The sequence below is a fragment of the Pelophylax lessonae genome, assembly GCF_965119305.1.
Source record: "Pelophylax lessonae genome assembly, chromosome: 6".
Classification (NCBI taxonomy): Eukaryota; Metazoa; Chordata; class Amphibia; order Anura; family Ranidae; genus Pelophylax; species Pelophylax lessonae.
Genome location: NC_138773.1, coordinates 37,848,085 through 37,868,084, shown reverse-complemented (window position 1 = coordinate 37,868,084; position 20,000 = coordinate 37,848,085). Strand labels below are relative to the sequence as shown.

Genomic DNA, 20,000 nt, shown 5'->3' with positions numbered 1-20,000 from the left:
ACCACTTCAGTGATTTGTAGTGGTCATGGTGGTAGGAGTCAGAAACACTGCACATTCTCGCTTCACCCCCCCCCCCCCCCCCCAGCCTCTGCCTACCGTTAGTTGGAAGCTGCTGTGACCGTGCCCCTGACCCGACTTCCTTCCTCCCCAGCAAAAAAAAAAAAAAAATTGTCAGGGGGCAGTGGGCCGCATTGCCTGTGGTTCCGGGCCGCAGGTTGGACATGCCTGTGTTAGAGGATGATACATTCTTCACATAATCACCCTCTATGTAGGATGTAGTCTCCTCTCTTGTTCACACCTGATATAGACTATATGAACTATGGGATGTGTAGTGTGTATAGAGTAGAACACATGATCACAACTAATGTGCATTGCTCATTCCAAACAAAACACAAGTGTGAGGGAGAGAAGAGGTTCCAGAGCATAAGAAGGACAATAAAAGGAAGCAGAAAAACATAGGAAGAAACAATCTCATGAAAAATAGATTACAGGATTATTAAGCAGTGTATGTATATGGATTATTTTTGAAGAACAAGGATATTGTTTTTAGTGTTTCAAATATGTGGTAAATATGAACCTGCTGGGCTGATTTGACCTTCAGGTGTGTAGAAGGGAGGATCCCAGGTTCCAGTAAATCTGCATTCAGCAGACGGTCTCCTGATCAGTTTTACTTTGTTTTTTGGCACACACTGAGAAGGAGATGGTTGTGGTCGTTAATGAAATAATCAGAATATGAAGATAAGAATACCGGAGGCCACCATGGATGGGGTGACCCGTGTCCTACTCCTGCTCCTCTATCATACATGTGAGTGATACATTGTAGAATATCTGTTTTATTTGTGATTCCTCCAGCAGAGAAGTTCCCCCTGTAACCATGGCTGGGACAAGGGGTGGGCAGGAGGGGAAGGGAAGCAGTAGTAGTCAGGGCCCCCCTCACTGCATGTATGCTCCAAGTTAGTGGTTGGTAACCAGCGACCTAAGGTCTGATAAGCTGCAATATGTTACATTTTTATCTTTGGGTTTAGGTATGATTTGAGCTGCATTTCCATCTCCTTCCGGTCTGTTTTCTATATCCCTCTCCTCTTTTTCCTTGTCTTCTGCATTCTGCTCTCCTCCTCCGGATGATTCTACAACTCCATTGACTTAATTTACAGATGGCTGGAATCAGTGGCATCCGGGCGGGGCGGGGCGGAGGGGGGGGGTTATGCTGACCCCGGCTATAGCCCAGAGTGAGCCCCAAAAAGCCCCGGGTCTCCTGGTGCTGGTTCAGAATTATTAGCCCCGAGTCATAAGTCCAGGCCAGGCTGCAGGCCCAATCCTCCGCTCCGCTGGCTGGGCCTCTACTGCACTGGTTGCTAGTTTTGCCTGCCACCTGGTATCTAGCAACCAGTGACCTCACTGTCGCCACATGACAGCCAGTAGAGAGCTAGGCCCCAGCATTCAGAGTGGTAGAGGATTTAAATTCCTCCTCCGTGCCTAGAATTGGCTCCACCCGTCTCCCCCCAATGCCTCCATCTTCTCCGGGGCGGCAGCACGGCTCAGAACTGAGCGAAGGGACAGGGTCACAGGGAGCATGCAGAGTGGAATCAGCATCCTCGTGGTGGGGTGCTGCTGTTTTGTGCATCAGGTAAGTGGGCTTGCATTGTGCATCCGTTGCTAGCACAGGAGTCTAAAGCAGCCAAGAGAGGAGACACTTCATTTATGTATTTGAGCCTGCAGCAGCAGGTGAAGGTGCAGTGGTGAAGGGGGGGCTGGGGGCAAAACAAGTAGAACACTGAGAGTTATAAATAAAGCCTAGGCGCTGCTAATCAGGTATAAGATATAAGTGAAGATGTAAAATTCAGAAAACACTGTGTATAAATATTATAAAGCTGATCATAGGACTCTGTCCTATAGGAAACAAGCAGCCAATTCTTGTATTATCAAAAATATTAATTAAGATCAATATGGGTAAGATGAATTGGCGCTAATTTCATAAAATCCAGAAAAAAACACATAAATAATACATTTCCAAAAAAAAAAAAAACGCATTGATGTCCTAATAGAGGTGAGTAAAAACACATCAAATAACATGTAAAAAATGAGCACAATCCATAAAAAATGGCAAAGAAGAAAGGTCAGTGTCTGAGTGAGACTGGAGAAATATATATAAATGAAAAAGTCACAATAAATTGAGAAAATGATGGAATTCAGTAAAGTTGATAAAGTAGGCCTGAAGAAGGAGCGCATTCTCCGAGAACGCGCCGCCTTGACAACCCCCCCTGCACCTGGAAGTCGAGCACAGGAGAAGCCGCCGGACAGTCTGCAGAGCCGCGGCGAGACTGATATCCATTAGCCACGTCCAAGGAGCTGGAGCCGCCAAGGCCATCCTGAAGTCTTCCTTCCTCCTAGGGGATTGACACATACATCTGGATTGATCTTTTGAGCCAGAAGCACACTCTGTTTAAAGTGTGAGTAACTATGTTTCTTCTGCCCTAATAAATATTTTATGCTGCACTCAGATGGCGCTTTTTGTTTTCCTCCAGTTACTGAACAAGCCCCTTCTTGCTTGACATAGAGCAGCCGTCATTCTAGTCAGCACCCATCTCCTATCAACAACATTACATAAGACTTGTCACAGTTTGATGGTTTTTGATGCATTTTTTCTTGTGAACCCTTACCCGCCGCATCGGACTTGTCATGTTATATGACCACACATACTTTAATGAATGATAACATTTGTTCATAGTCACCCACCGCTTACAGGGATCAGCACTAATTCTCTTTGCGCCAGTATATTTATTATTTTTTGATAAAGTGACAACGTGCAGAAGTCGCACCACTAGGTGGAAAAATAAAGGAATGTGATTCAACTATTGAAATAAAGTGCCCTAAAATAATGAATATATACACAAATTAAAATATCCAATAAACCCAGAATAAATACAATGAATAAAAAATTATATATAAAATAAATGCAATCTTGTGCACTGTGTGTTCCAACTCTGTGAATAAAAGTAAATCTTCACACTAGATATCCAAGTGCATAAAAATTATTTGCAGCATAAAAAATTTGGTGCAACATAAAAATATAGTGACTGATGGTGATTGTTCATAAATAAATAAGTGACTATTCTGTAAAATCCAGATGGTGCCACGCCAAGTGAGCTAGGAATCCAAAAACAGGTGCAATGGCCGCTCACCTCACATTACACCAATAAAGGTGTTTTGTATGGTAACCGCTCAGGTTTGGGGTGTTGGGTTCCTCCTTCCTCCTTTTCAAATTTGGGGCTCCCTCGATATCCACTCCTTATGCTGGTAGTGCTCACCGTACTCTCTCTCAATTGCTCAAAGAAACAAGGTGGACTTCCATGGTGAAGTATGTAACAGTTTTATTGAAATAAAAACAACTTCTGGTTTCGGCCGTAACCGGAGGTGACGTCACCCGTCATGTGACTTTCTCCCTTGAGGCTAATGCGCATTTGCAGCGTTCTTGACCCAGACCCAGATGTTTTGGCGCCAAAGAAGGCCTATTTAAAAGCTGCTGGTGCACTTGCACTTTGCTGTTTTGTCTTCAGCTCCTCTGTGTTCCTGAAGCTGTGTCCTGTTGATTCCTGCCTAATTCCTGTTGACCTTTGGCTCGTCCCTGACCTCGCTTGTTTGCTGCCCGTCCTGACCCCGGCTTGCTTGACTACTCTCCTGGATCCTCCTTATCTGCTCATCCGCCTTCGGACCTTGACCAGTTCCCCCTGGTGGGGCGACCCTGGGGACCGCGACCTTGCATTCACCCGCAGCCAAATCCATCCTTACCATCAGAGGCTCTGGTGAAGACCGGTGGATACTTAGACTCCGCACCTCAGGCTAGCCTGTGCTACTCACCTTGGGGGTTCCCATCCAAGCTCCGCCCACCAGCAACGGTAAGCCTTCTCTGCACGACAGGCTACCACCAGCATTATAACACCTGCTGACCCGGCCGAGATTCAAACCATATGTGGTTTGAATCACATCAACCTGGGTACAACCAGCCTGCCGGATTTACTTGCAATTATCATTAGCGGCTGCTATAGCTGCTTGCAATAATCACTATCTTCTCCTGGTTTCCCCCTGCCCTCCTCATCCCCCCACAGGGAGAAGACAATAGCTCAGCAGGAGGGATTCCCCTGTCATCACTGTCTGTAATGATGGGGAAATTGTGTAAATTTCTTTCCTGCAATCCATGCTTGCAGGAAAGAAATTCACGCCATGTATGGCATACCTAAGCGTCAGCTAAGAAATTATTGTCAAGGGTTATTTAACTCAAATTTGCATTTAATGGAGGACACTATTGGGCTTAATAAACATCCACCCCCATTTCATAGACCTCCAAGGAGATCTAGCACAGAAATCTCCTAGGCTCTGTGTGGTCTCACTCCTCCTGCTGTAATAGTGGACTAAAAAGATGGTACCTGAGCCTCTGGAAGCCGATACAAGGTTTTGCCTGTAATGCTGTTCTTTTTACTCACTGGACCCTGGGATCCGGACCCTTGGAATACCAAACACCAAAGGTGCTCCGTGCAGGGTGCTCTACAGGTCCAAGGCCGTGGCCCCTCTAAAACTAGGGGACCCAGTCCTTGAAGGTCGCCAAGACAAAGCTCGCCGTGAGGGGTGAGGCTTGGATTCCTGTTTCAAAACGGACTGATGAGTCCAATTAAAAATATTTACACATACAGCAAACTGTAACGGATCAACCGGCACCCCGACTGGGTACCTCCGTTGACGGATGCTCCTAGTGCTTCCCAATGGCTCCAAGCACTCCACCAGACACCATAACCACCTCAGACCCCACGAACCGCCGCAGCTTGGTTGGGGTCTCGCCATCTTCTACCCACCCTGGAACTATGACAAGGCTCCAGGTTCCAGTGGGTGAACCTCTTTCCCCAGAGAGTGAAGCAGGCACAAGCTCTTACACAAGCTCTTACAAGAGAATATCCAAGGGAGTATGAAGAGCATAGCAATCCCTTGTAGCAGGTTCTTCCAATGAGAGACAGGACTCTAGATGGAGGGTGAAATAGAATTCTTTATTGAACAAGAAACATACTTTTATACAGTTTTCCCCTCCAAAGTTACCGCCCAGGTGGACTGTAACGCTCCTGCGTTTCATGTATGGTGTGGATTTTCAGCTGCAGAAATATTCCACTTCAGTAGTCATGTAAGAGAGATGCTGAGATACCATTCCCAACCTCAATGACTCATCATGTGTGGAAGGTCTTAATTCAGCTAGTAAATACACACACTCAACAAGCTGGTTCCTAGAGTGACTTTATGTATGTAGTAACACAGTGATGAAGGTTTAAGAGACAGGCTGAGTGGAGGTGGTAGGTGACAGACACTTGAAGGTAAGACAGTAGCAGATGGATGCAGGTAGGTTTAGCAATCATGTATGGTAGCAGATGACAGAGTAGCAGGTGGACATACAAGAGAGATCAACCCAGTGCAGGAATAAGTAGCAGTAGTCTTAAGCGCTAGCAATCTAGATATGCAGATGTGATAAATAGTCTTTACTATGCAGAGCTAGATAGTGTAAGCTTAGTATAAGTTTATAGAGGGTTCCCCTGCGGGGTACTTAGCACTAATAGCAATACAGCCGAAGGCTGGTTCAGGAGGAGCGGATGATCCGGAAGCGGGATGCAGGGATCAGCGCAGCGAGGTTCCGTCAGCGAGGTATGCTTGCAAGCACGAAAGCTTCAAGCCAAGTTAACATCCAGGTAAGGGTGTTTGAACGAACACATGTGAGTGAGAACCGGCGATTTAAATAGCCATCTAGTCCGGCGCTGAGTGATGACAGCTTCAGTCTTAAAGGTGTATGCGCACCTTTCCAAAAGAGAATGGTGGGGCGCATACACTTGTGAAAAGAGTAATTTAGGGTACCAAAGGTACCGGAACATTACAATACCCCCCCCTTAAGGCCGGCTCCTGAAGGCCTCTGGAGCTTGTTTGTCTGGGTATCTCGCATGAAAATTGCGGATTAATCTAGGGGCATGTATTTCAGAGGTGTTTAGCCAGGTGTCATCTTGGGGCCCATAGTTCTTCCATCTAACCAAGTACTGAAGTCTTCCTCTGTAGATACGAGAATCCAGAATCTCTTTTATCTCGTATTCTTCTCCACCTTCAACTTGTACAGGAGGCGGAGGTGGAATATTAGGCCTTATTCCTTGGTCCGGAACATGGGGCTTCAGTAGCGACACATGGAAAATGGGATGGATTTTTAGGTCTATTGGCAATGTAAGCTGTACTGCAACTTTTCCAATAAGTTTTTTGATTGGGAAAGGTCCCAAGAACAGAGGTCCAAGCTTTTTGCTAGGGATCTTCAGTCTTAAATTTTTTGTTGAGAGCCAAACGAGGTCCCCGATAGTGTACTGTGGAGAAGGTCTTCTGCGAAGATCATAGTACTTCTTTTGTTGACTGTGAGCGTGTGCAATGGTAGTATTTAATAAACCCAGAGAATCCTTTATTTGGGTAAGATAATCTGAGGCTACTGGGTTGTTTGAAGGAAGGATGCGTGGTGGAAGAATAGAGGGATGAAACCCATAGTTCAAGTAGAACGGACTCTGCTTGGTTGTACTGTGGGTTGCGTTGTTGTAGGCAAATTCTGCCAGAGGGAGAAGATCCACCCAATCATCCTGTTGGTAAGAAGTGTAACAACGTAAATACTGCTCGATGCATTGGTTGACTCTTTCAGTCTGTCCGTTGGTCTGCGGATGGTAAGGAGAAGTGAGCTTCCACTCGATCCGTAGTATGTGACATAGTTCTTGCCAGAACTTAGAAATAAATTGGGATCCACGGTCAGACAGAAGTGTTTTTGGGATACCATGTAATCTAAAGACATGTTTCATCAGGAGTTCTGCCGTTTGTTTGGACGAAGGTAGTCTGCGAATAGCAATGAAATGTGCCATCTTTGTCAGATGGTCCACTGACACCAAGATGGTATTAAATCCTTTGGAAAGAGGCAATTCTACAATGAAGTCCAAGGACAAAACTTCCCATGGAGTTTGGGGTATTGGTAGACTGCATAGTAGACCGGATGGTCTCGTAGTGTCAATTTTGGACCTGGCACAGACATTGCATGAAGAGACGAACTTTTGTATAGATGTTTTCATGTCAGGCCACCAGAATTGCCGGGAAATCAAATTAAGAGTCTTTGTCATACCCATATGTCCTGCCATAGGCACATCATGAGATAATTCCAAGATCTTGGTGCGTAGGGTAGGTGGTATGTAAAGTTTGTCATTGTAGTAGAGGAAGCCTTCTGCATCAGTATTTAGTTGTGGTGGGGGCGAATCCAAACTTATACCATGCAAAACCTCTTCCTTCAAGGAACGAACAACTCCAATAATGCGTTTGTGAGGTATTATAGGAACGGAAGGGATTTCAAAGTAGTTTTCTTCAGTTAGTCGTGATAGTGCATCCGCCTTTTTGTTCTTATCTGTAGGTGTGTAAGTCACTAGGAAGTTAAACCTTAGAAAGAATAGTGACCATCGTACCTGTCGGTGCGAGAGAGTTTTGCTAGTCTGAAGATATTGGAGGTTTTTATGGTCCGTGTATATAATTATTGGTAATTGGGTGCCTTTGAGTAAATGTCGCCAATTCTCCAGAGCCAATTTTATAGCAAGCAGTTCCTTTTCACCCACGGGGTAATTTATCTCGGGACTGCTTAGGGATTTAGAAAAAAAGGCGACTGGATGAAGTGGTGAAGTGTGGGTTGGTCGTTGGGAGAGTATTGCTCCTACTGCCATGTTTGACGCATCTACCTCCAGAATGTATTGGAGGGATGGGTCTGGATGGCGTAATATGGGAGCGGAAGTAAACCTTGTCTTTAACAAGTGAAAAGCTTTATTGGCTTCTTCTGACCATTTGAATGTTTTTTTTATGCTAGTGAGCTGTGTGAGGGGTCTCACAATAGCAGAAAAGTTTTTAATGAACTTCCTGTAGAAATTTGAAAATCCCAGGAATCGCTGTAGCGCCTTGCGTGTGGTTTGTGTAGGCCAATCCTGAATGCAGGATATTTTACTCATGTCCATCTCGATTCCTGTTTTGGATATGATGTAGCCTAGAAAGAGTACCTCGTCTTTATGAAACAAGCATTTCTTCAGTTTCACATAAAGGTTATGTGCAAGCAATCTCGATAGTACAAGTCTTACATGTCTTATGTGTTCAGACAGGGATCGTGAATATATAAGTATATCGTCCAGATATACCACAACACAGACATCTAGTAAGTCTTTAAAAATATCGTTTATAAATCGTTGGAAAACTGCAGGGGCGTTGCATAGCCCGAATGGCATCACAAGATACTCGAACAATCCGTATCTGGTTCTGAATGCAGTCTTCCACTCGTCTCCATCACGGATTCGAATGAGATTTTATGCTCCTTTCAGGTCCAATTTTGAAAAATAGGTAGCTCCACGCACCTGCTCAATGAGCTCAGGGATAAGCGGTAGAGGATAGCGATCTTTTATTGTGATAGCATTCAATTTCCTGTAGTCGATGATAGGTCTGAGACTTGAGTCCTTATTGCGAACAAAAAAGAGTCCTGCTGCTGTGGAAGAAGTGGAAGGTCTAATAAAACCTTTTTCCATATTCTCATCCAAATAGGTTTTGAGATGGGAAAGTTCATCCTGTGAAAGAGGATAAACATGACCGAACGGCAATTTGCTATTTGGGAGTAGATCAATGCTACAATCATAGTCTCGATGAGGAGGTAATGCTTGAGCATTTTTCTCAAGAAAAACCTCAGAAAGATCCTGATAACATAGTGGTGCAATCTCATCTGTCACCATAGACAGAATCTTCCCGGAAGACGGGAGGTTACACGTTTCCTCGCAATAGCAAGAGAGGAAGGCCAAGGACCGTTCCTTCCAATCTATGGTTGGTTGGTGTGTGTGTAACCAGGGAAGTCCCAACACAATAGGAAAGTGGGGTGAAGGTATTAAATCGAAGGTAGTAGTCTCCCTATGAGACTCGTTAATAGTGACTAGAAGTGCTTGTGTCTGATCGGTGATTGGACCAGAGGATAACGGAACACCGGTAATAAGACTTACTGAGACGGGTTTAAGTTTAGAAATAATAGGAATTTTATTTGAAGCAGCAAAACATATATCAATATAATTTCCACAAGATCCTGTGTCAATCATGGCCTTAGTAGTAATCCTGTTCTGGTCCCACTGTAACGTCAAACAAACAAAAATGTAAGGGTTAGTGAATGAAGTTGTCAATCCCCCTAGGAGGACATGTGAACACTCACCCTTCTTTTTGTTGACTAGGGGACAGACATTTATCTTATGATCCGGGGATGCACAGTACAAGCAGAGATTTTCATATCGTCTTTTGGCTTTTTCCATAGTTGATAGCGGTGGGCGTATGGTTCCTACTTCCATAGGAACGGGGTTAACGGCCGGAATCCGAGAGGAAACGGATAATGGCATTCCCATTTTCTCAGCCTTTCTTTCTCGTAGTCTTCTATCTATGGTAATACTGAGTTGTATTAATGTATCCAGGGTTTTTGGTAGATCCGCTCGGGCGAGCTCGTCCTTAACAGCTTCTGATAGGCCAAGCCTAAATTGGATTTTCAGAGATGCATCATTCCATTCTGAATCAAGGGTCCATCTCTTGAATTCCACGACAAAGTCTTCTACAGGCCTCCTTCCTTGTTTCAAGGATCTTAATTGAAGATCGGCAGTACTCTGCCTATTGGGGTCATCATATAGGCTAGTGAGTTCTGCTAGGAACAAGGCATAGGAGTTGAGAAGCTGGTCGTTTTTCTCAAAAAGAGAGTCTGCCCAGGCTCGAGGATCGCCTGTTAGGTAAGAAATAATAGTACAAACCTTAATGTGATCAGTAAGGTAGGTACGAGGTTTTAGCAAAAAAAGTAACTCACATGCGTTTTTAAATTCGCGAAATTTTTTGCGATCGCCTGTAAATACCAAAGGGGGATTTATCTTGGGTTCAGGGGACTGAGCAGAGGTAAGTTGTGTCAGTCTAATTACCTGCTGCGACAGAGCCTGATTGTCTTCTTTTAATTCAGCAAGTGCGTGTATTAATGCAGTTACTTGCTGTTTTAATTGTGTCACCTGAGTGGTTATTTCTGCTGAATCCATTTGTAGGTTCGTTCAATCTGTAACACTCCTGCGTTTCATGTATGGTGTGGATTTTCAGCTGCAGAAATATTCCACTTCAGTAGTCATGTAAGAGAGATGCTGAGATACCATTCCCAACCTCAATGACTCATCATGTGTGGAAGGTCTTAATTCAGCTAGTAAATACACACACTCAACAAGCTGGTTCCTAGAGTGACTTTATGTATGTAGTAACACAGTGATGAAGGTTTAAGAGACAGGCTGAGTGGAGGTGGTAGGTGACAGACACTTGAAGGTAAGACAGTAGCAGATGGAGGCAGGTAGGTTTAGCAATCATGTATGGTAGCAGATGACAGAGTAGCAGGTGGACATACAAGAGAGATCAACCCAGTGCAGGAATAAGTAGCAGTAGTCTTAAGAGCTAGCAATCTAGATATGTAGATGTGATAAATAGTCTTTACTATGCAGAGATAGATAGTGTAAGCTTAGTATAAGTTTATAGAGGGTTCCCCTGTGGGGTACTTAGCACTAATAGCAATACAGCCGAAGGTTGGTTCAGGAGGAGCGGATGATCCGGAAGCGGGATGCAGGGATCAGCGCAGCGAGGTTCCGTCAGCGAGGTATGCTTACAAGCACGAAAGCTTCAAGCCAAGTTAGCATCCAGGTAAGGGTGTTTGAACGAACACATGTGAGTGAGAACCGGCGATTTAAATAGCCATCTAGTCCGGCGCTGAGTGATGACAGCTTCAGTCTTAAAGGTGTATGCGCACCTTTCCAAAAGAGAATGGTGGGGCGCATACACTTGTGAAAAGAGTAATTTAGGGTACTAAAGGTACCGGAACATTACATGGACCTGGTGGAGAACAGGACATGACATTCACAATCCAATAGAAACAGGGTTTTACACTCAGTCATTCCCATACAGTGTACACAATCCCTCCCCACTGGCTGATTACAGTATCATATGCAGATGAAAGTGTATACAGGAACTGAATTAACCTAAACTAATTATCTAGCCATCTGGACAGAACAATGTGAGGTCATTAACATTTAACAATGGGACAGGCACAATCCACATTCCATTTCAACACACAAACAATAGGGAAGTCTGCCAGTGACAGTCTGTGTGTCTCTCTCACAGACAAGCACACGGAATACACATTATCTAGGAGTCAGACTTCATGGCAATGGTCTATAACAGTCTAATGCTGGCCATACACTAGCAGAAAAATCGGTAGAAAATCTACAATGGCGATCGTTCGCCCGATATTCTTATAGTTAATAGGTGTCGACCAGTAATGACTTTCAACTTTCCGGCCTTATAAAATCGTTTGAGAAATTGGAAATATTTTTGCTGATCTATCGACATTCTTGTGTTTTGTGGCTGCCTCGCCCGAGAACAATCGTGCGACTTTTCTTGCGCATGTGCCAAAACCTTTAACCCGGAAATTAGACAGGATGATCATAATAAAAAAAATGTCTGAAAGAAATGTCTGATCCACGAAAACAAGTTTTATGTAAAGTGCATAAGTTTCACGAACAAATATAGAGTATACAATAACCAACAAAAATTGTGCAATAATCAACAAACTTTATGTCAAATAAAGCACAACAGCATGTCACAAACTATATCAATATTATAAAACATGTTATGGTCCCAAAAATACAATGATCGTTATGTATGTTTTAATGTTCTACAGTTATTTATTTTCAAATAAAGTCTTTGCAGTAACGTAAATTTTTTTTTTTTATTCAAAACTATTTATTTGCAGTCATTATTGTTTCAATCTTTCCACAACCAAAAAAAGTCATGTATTACCTACCAGTTTGCATTGACACGTGAAATGAGGAGCAATGGTGCATGTGCCGCATACATATGTACAGGCCGCACATGTACCACCGCTGTACAGAGTACACGTGAGGAGCAGTGGTGCATATGCCGCATACATATGTACAGGCGGCACATGTACCACTGTTTATCGAGGCACATATTTCACACAAAAATGAAATGTTTTAAAGTGACACATTAAAGTGCATTGAGAAAAATGTCGTTGGAGGAGGTAGTAACCACCAGTCATGTGGCAGTCCGTGTGAGCATCAGTGGAACATGTGTCGCATACACATGTCATGGCGGCACATGTTCCACCACTGTTCCACTAGCTATTAATGATAAACATAAAAAAAGTTTATTCTTTCATACTTTAGCAAGGGTATCCATGACATTCAGTAAATTGGTGAGAACAGAACCCACAAGTTCCTTGATCTTCTCCAATTCTGAAGTGCATTTCACAATGTCTGAGAACAGTCTTTGTGCAGTCAACCAATTCATTAGGGTGTGTTGACTGAAAGAGATAGAGAAAATGACAATGAGAGTAAAATAAATGTTAATTGATTGCATCTACTGTAGAAAAAGTTTGTGCTTAACTGTGCTGCTCTAAACTCCTGAGACAATTCCATGGGATCAGTTGCTTCCACATTCGTTGTGTTGTTGTTGTTGGTATCGTCTGTGATTTTTTGGCAAACATCAACATCATGGATGGCTGTCACCGATGACTTCTTGTTTCTCTCTGTTTAAAACAGATATAAGGAAATTGCATTAACAAATGTTTACATAAAAGCTAAAAAGGCTAGTTAAGGAAAATTGTTCAGTAATGTAAAAGGGAGGTGAAAAATGTGCATTTATATACCCAATCAAAAACAAGAAAATCATAATACAACATGGGATTGAAAATAATTAAATTAATACTATTACATACCTTTTCTTATGATTCTGTGAATTTTGTGCAACTGTTCCTGTTTTCCCAGTTTAAGGTCTGACCATCTCTTGCGAAGTTGATCTTTTGAACGTCGCACTCCATGTTTGTAGTGTAGGACCTCCACCAGTCTCTCCATAATGTGATCTTTTCTGGTATTTGGCTTGGGATAAGTAGCTAATCTTCCATCATAGTCTTTCCTCTCCAGGAGCTTGACCATGGTGACCATCTCCTCCAACGACATTGCACTTGATTTTTCTTTTTTTGACGCGATGCTTCGGGGCAGGTGCGGAACGTTCCTCCACTCCCGCCATGATTTTGCATGTGGCGCATGTGAAATGAAAAAGGGCGGAGCAAAAGAGTTTTTTACTGGGTGATGCGTTTCCTGTTCTGGTAGAAAGATTGTTGTCGAGAAGAAAGATCATTGTCGAGAACGTTCTCTATCACCAAACAAGCGGTTTTTACACAGGATCACCACTCGGGATAATTCCAAGTATCTTCTTGCGTTTTCTGGGAATTGTTGGTAAGTGTTGACATATGCTGCTTGAAATAACTGTATGTGTAAAAGATAGCATGTGTGTGATAACTGCAATGGATAATTTTTTTCTCTTTTTTTTTTTTTTTAAGGAAAATGGTAGATAATTTCACATCACCAGAATTCCTTCCACAATTAATTGAAATGTACAGAGCCAACCCTTGTCTCTGGAAAGTAAAATCCAGAGAGTATTCCTACTATAAGAAGAATGAGGCCTACCTCAAATTAGCAGGACTATGCACTGCCGTGTATGCAAAGGCTGATGTCTCATATGTGAAAGGGAAAATTGCAAATCTGAGAACTGTTTTTAAAAAGGAGTTGAACAAGATCAGCGACTCCAAGCGATCAGGCGCTGGTACGGATGACATCTACGAACCACGCCATTGGTATTTTGACAGTCTCAGATTCCTGAATGAGCAGGAGAAATCAAGACCGTCGGTCAGCAGTCTTCAAATGGACCCATTACCCAGTACCCCTGAGTCAGAGGAAAGGACACCTGAGGAATCTGTCTTCAGTCAGGTAATATTCATGAACAGCATTGTATGTGTATACTGTGTATTTAATAAGTTATTTTAATAAAACTTAGACATTCTGAATTTTCAAACATAACACTTTACTCTTTTATCTTAACAAACATGTTCAGCTGGTTACCGATTTTTAAACCCCAAAAACAAACAGTCGCATTTGCATTCACATTCACATTCACATGTTATTCTGCCAATCGACAGCACCAGGTCCAACAAAATATTGGATATATTCTATGCAAATTTGATGTGCTATCTGAGTGGAGAGGCATGGTGGTACATGGTCTAGGTTCAAGAGTGCCTCACTGTCACTGCGCCAATCTCCTTGAATCACACCGCCAAATGTGTCTTCTCTATCCAGCATGGCTTGTGTCATGTAGGTGGAATCATTGCGACGCAGAAAATTGTGCAAAACACAACAACAGTGCACAATTTTGTCGATGTTTGAAGGGGAGACATTGATGGCAGTATGAAAAATGCGAAAACGATTGGCCATTATACCAAATGCATTTTCAACAACACGTCTAGCTCTTGACTATCACGTACCTGGTGTGGAGGCCAATGGAGAGAGGGCTTCCCTTGCGGCTAAGTTCCAGACTCCCCTGAAAGTGAGAACAGGAGGAGTCAGGCTCAAAGTAGCACGGGTCGCCTGTGATGTTGATTGCAGAAGAACTCAGTAAAGGTTTCTGATGTGCGAAGTAGTGGCTGCAGCCAGGTGGCGCCTGTGAGAGGTGGCAGGTCTGTGTTTGCACTAAGGCAATGGGAAGTCAGTTCAAGCCAGAGTTCAGAGCTGGAAGGATAGCAGAGCAGGCAAGGTCAAATAGGGAAGCCGAGATCAGACACAGGTAATGGGAGAGAATATCCAAAGACAAGCCGAGTTGGGGTCAGGAGACAAGCAGAATAGTAAGGACAAGCCGGGTTGGTAACAGAGAACTAACAGGAACAAGGAACACAGGAATACGGTACAAGCTGAAGATCAATCAGCAGCTTCAATCACTGGCACAATTCCTTATAAAGGCCCATGTGCTGGCTGAGATGCTGGGTCCTAGAGCCCTTCTCCTGCCATTGGTGTCCTGGCTGATGCTGGGTCCTAGAGACCCTCTTCTACCACTGGAGCCCTGACATTGACAGTCTGCGTTGATCTGGATTAAGCTTTTTCATGGGAAACCGTTTCATCACATTTTCTCCCAAACCAAACGCCTCATCTGCAACGAATACAAAATTGAGTCCATGTTTGGTCTCTTGTCTGGATGGATTCAGTGACCCATTCTTCAACTGTTTGGCGAAATCTGTTTTCTCTATAACCCCTCCATCAGAGTTTCGCCCATTTTTCCCAATGTCTATGAAAATGAATTCATACTTGGCATTAACTATGGCCATTAACACTATATTGAAATAGCCCTTGTAATTGAAGTAGTATGATCCAGAGTTCGCAGGTGGGGTAATCCAAACATTTTTCCCATCAATTGCACCGCCACAGTTTGGGAAATTCCAATAGTCCTGGAATTGTTTTGCTGTTGACAGCCACTCCTCCACTGTTGTTGGTAACTGTAACAAGAAAATAAGTTATTAAAAGTTTTTACTTGATATTATGACTTATAATAACATATTAATTTCTTTTGAACAACACAGGATCTATTCACCACTCCAAGGGAAAGCAGGGAGCCTTGCACCTCAGCGGCAGTGGTGGAAATGCCTTCAAGGGGAAAAAAATGTTGCGCTGTGCATGACCACACTGCGGCGTTCCTAGCACAGGCATCAGCAGTCCTTAACAAACCCAGGGATGAATGCGATAACCTATGCGCATTTGGTGCAAAAAAAATGAGAAGGATGTCTGAGGAGCAGAAGATCTTGCTGGAACCTCTGTTCCTACAATTACTCAACAAGGGCATCAAGGGAGAGCTTACAGCCAACACCTTCATAGGTGAGCGTACTCAAACACCAGCACCGGACATGCATCACCTAGAGCAGTGGCGTGCACCTTGCCCCCTTCAAGAGCCACAAACCTGGGCAAATGATTACAGCTACACATCGCTGTAAACTGTATTTATTGCTGTATTTATTTTTTATTATATATATATATGTTTTTGGGTTATAAAATTATTCAGTTGGATCGTTCTATTATATTGACTTTATTTATTATATTGGTTATATGTTTATGTTCTATTTGCAATAAAATGTTATATTTGCACTAAAAGCTGATGTGCTGTGCTTGAGTGTGCTCTTTACAGGTAGTGGTGGGCAAAATAATGGATGGGGGTTAAACTACAGCAGAATAGACAGAATGTGCTTACCTTTAAATAATCCCGTTGCAGGACCTTCACTATAGCTCCACATGTTTCAGGAATGATGCGTCCGAGAGACTGAGCCAATATTCCTGTGTTGAACTTTAACCACTTCCATACCGAGTCATGTAATATGACGTCGGCAAAGTGGTTGTACAGATCCGGGCCGCCGTCATATGACGGCGGCCCGTTCTAGCAGCCAGTGCGCGCCCCCGGCGGCGCGCAGCGGCGTGATCAGGGATGAGGCTCGTCCCTCGGACATAGCCCATCCCTGATCAAGGTAAACAGCCAATAGAAATTGGCTGTTTACCACGTGATCGGCTGTGTCAATCACAGCCGATCACATGAGCGGCTCCAGCATGAGGCTCGTCCCTCGGACAGAGTCGATCCCTGATCTAGGTAAAGAGCCAATGAAATTGGCTCTTTACCACGTGACCGGCTGTGTCCAATCACAGCCGGTCACAAATGTCATCAGAGAACAGGTAACTAGCTGTCACCGTGTTCTCCTCCTCACACACTGATCCTGTGTGAGGAGGAGATTGTGGTAACAGCTAGTTACCGATTACAGTGCACGCTAAACACACTGATTGCCCCCCCCTAATAAAGAGCACCTGTCACTAGCCCATCAAAGTACCCGAGTACCTGTCACCAGCCCATCAGGCCATCAGGTACTCAGATGACAGGTACTCAGGTACTCTGATGGGCTGGTGACAGGTATTCGGGTACTCTGATGACAGGTACTCGGGTACTCTGATGATAGGTACTCGGGTACTCTGATGACAGGTACTCGGGTACTCTGATGACGGGTACTCGGGTACTCTGATGACGGGTACTCGGGTACTCTGATGACGGGTACTCGGGTACTCTGATGACAGGTACTCGGGTACTCTGATGACGGGTACTCGGGTACTCTGATGACAGGTACTCGGGTACTCTGATGACGGGTACTCGGGTACTCTGATGACGGGTACTCGGGTACTCTGATGACGGGTACTCGGGTACTCTGATGACGGGTATGCAGGTACTCTGATGACAGGTACTCGGGTACTCTGATGACAGGTACTCGGGTACTCTGATGACAGGTACTCGGGTACTCTGATGACGGGTACGCAGGTACTCTGATGACGGGTACTCGGATACTCTGATGACGGGTACTCGGGCACTCTGATGACGGGTACTCGGGTACTCTGATGACAGGTACTCGGGTACTCTGATGACAGGTACTCGGGTACTCTGATGACAGGTACTCGGGTACTTTGAGTACCTGTCAACGGAGTACCCGTCATCAGAGTACCTGAGTACCTGTCACCTACCCATCAGAGTACCCGAGTACCTTCCACCTGCTCATCAGAGTACCTGACGCCTGAAGTACCCGAGTACTTGCCGCCTGCTCATCAGTACCCATCACTACTCATCAGTACTCATCAGTACCTATCACGTATCAGTACTGATCATCAGTACCCATCAGTACAGTATCACATATCAGTATCAGTACTACTCATCAGTACCTATCACCTGCCTGTCACCTGCCCATCAGAGTACCCGAGTACCTGTCACCTGCCTATCGGAGTACCCAAGTACCTGCCACCTGCTCATCAGTACCAGAGTACCTGTCACCTGCCCAACAAAGTACCCGAGTACCTGTCACCCTTCATACAGCCACCATGTCCAAGTCCAAAAAGGTTTATATACGTCCTCCGTTTAAACCTAAATACCGGTGTTATGGCAGCAGATAGCTGCCATAACCCTGGTATTTTTTTAAACGGTGGACGGTTGGCTTTCTGATAAGGGTGGTCCCAGCGGCGGATTCGCCGTGGGATCACCCTTCCGGGATGGCGGAAGAGGTGCCCCCCCCCCTTCCGCCGCGTTCCGGTCCTTTTCCCCGCTTACCGGACCCGCCGGCAGCGGGGAAAACGATCCGGTCCCAGATCCTCACAGACAGGATGTCGAGTGAGGGCAAGCTTGCCCTCACTTGACTCTATGGTCTTGGAGGACCGGAGCTACAGAAAATGTTGTTGCCTAGCAACCGGTTTAAAGTTCCTTTTTTTTTTTTTCATTTTATATAATAATTTTTTTTTTCTCTCTTTTAGTGTACTTGTGAGATCTGAGGACTTTTTGACCCCAGATCTCACAAAAAAGAGGTCCTGTCGTGCCTATTTCTATTACGAGGAATGTTTACATTCCTTTTAATAGAAATAAAAATGATCAATTTTTTTTTTTTTTTAAACGGTGTAAAAATAAAAATAATAAATAAAATAAATAGTAAAAAAAAAAAAATTAAAGCGCCCTGTCCCCGTGAGCTCGCGCGCAGAAGCGAACGCATACAGAAACCCCGCCCATATATGTAAACGGTGTTCAAACCACACATGTGAGGTATCGCCGCGATCGTTAGAGCAAGGGGAATAATTTGAGACCTCCTCTGTAACTTAAAGATGGCAACCTGTAGAAAATTTTAAATTGTCGCCTATGGGGATTTTTAAGTACCAAAGTTTGTCACCATTCTGTGAGCGTGCGCAATTTTGAAACATGACATGTTGGGTATCTATTTACTCGGCGTAACATTATCTTTCACATTATGGAAAAAAATTGGGCTAACTTTACTGGTTTCTTATTTTTTAATTAAAAAAAGTGAATTTTTTCCAAAAAAATTGCGTTTGGAAGACCGCTGCGCAAATACGGTGTGATAAAAAATATTGCAATAATCTCCCTTTTATTCTCTAGGGTCTCTGCTAAAAAAATATATATAATGTTTGGGGGTTCTAAGCAGTTTTCTAGCAAAACAACTGATTTTAGCTTGTAAACACCAAATGTCAAAAATAGGCCTAGGCAAGTGGCTAGGATGCATGATGATGCTCCTTGGATGTTAGGCCCCTCTATATGGCTAGGCTGTAAAAAAGTCTCACACATGTGGTATTGCCATACTCAGGAGGAGTGGCAGAATGTATTTTGGGGTGTAATTTTTGCTGTGTACATGCTATGTGTTAGGAATATCCTATAAATTGACAACTTTGTGTAAAAAAAAAAAAAAAAAAGTTTTCATTTTTTTCCCACATTTTCCAAAAACCTGTGGAAAAAAATGATATGTTCAAACGACCCATAATGCCTCATAGAATATACGTTGAAGTGTTTGCTTTCCAAAATGGGGTCATTTTGTGGACTTTTCCATTGTATTGGTGCTCTAGGGCCTTGAAAAGTGTGATAGGTAGTAAGAAAGTTTTATGTGTATTTATGCTCCTAGAACGCCTTATGGTGCTTCTTGGACGTGGAGTCTCTTTTTGTGGCCAGGCTGTGTAAAAGTCTCACACATGTGGTATCGCCATACTCGGAAGGAGTAGCAGAATGTATTTTTGGGTGTAATTTTTGCTGTGTACATGCTATGTGTTAGAAATAGCTTATAAATTGACAACTTTGTGAGAAAAAAAGAAAAAAAAAATTTTTTCTTCATTTTCCCAAGAATTGTGGGAAAAAAATTACAACTTCAAAAAACCCACCATGCCTCTTACTAAATACCTTGGACTGTCTACTTTACAAAAAGGGGTCATTTGGGCGCTATTTGTACTGTCCTGACATTTCAGGGCCTCAAGAAAGGAGATAGGCAGTCAGTACATCTGGTGTGATCAATTTTCAGTAATTGGTACCATAGCTCCTCAATAACTTTCACACAGACTAAATAATATACACTAATTTGGGTTAATTTTACCAGAGACATGTAGCAGTATACATTTTGGCCCAAATGTATGAAGAAAAATTATTTTTTTGCAAAATTTTATAATTGAAACTAAAAAAAAGTGTTTTTTTTTTTTCAAAATTTT

At 43.5% G+C, this 20,000-nt stretch overlaps 2 protein-coding genes across 2 annotated transcripts in view; one reads left to right on the top strand and one right to left on the bottom strand.

The window, feature by feature from the left end:
- Positions 1-732: 732 nt before the first annotated feature.
- LOC309558533 (uncharacterized protein) overlaps positions 733-20,000 on the top strand; it is a gene marked incomplete at both ends in the record, with an annotated part of 311,122 nt that continues 291,854 nt past the window's right edge. Inside the window, one exon of the mRNA XM_082261613.1 lies at positions 733-805. Within this exon, the coding sequence (XP_082117739.1) occupies positions 733-805 (73 nt within the window). The remainder of the gene's footprint in view (positions 806-20,000) is intronic.
- Positions 12,286-13,088, bottom strand: LOC309557663 (uncharacterized protein; the record flags this gene model as incomplete). The annotated part of the gene is made up of 3 exons (XM_082260451.1): positions 12,286-12,433; positions 12,517-12,658; positions 12,848-13,088. The coding sequence occupies 3 exons, from the start codon at positions 13,086-13,088 to the stop codon at positions 12,286-12,288; spliced, it is 531 nt and encodes a 176-aa protein (XP_082116577.1).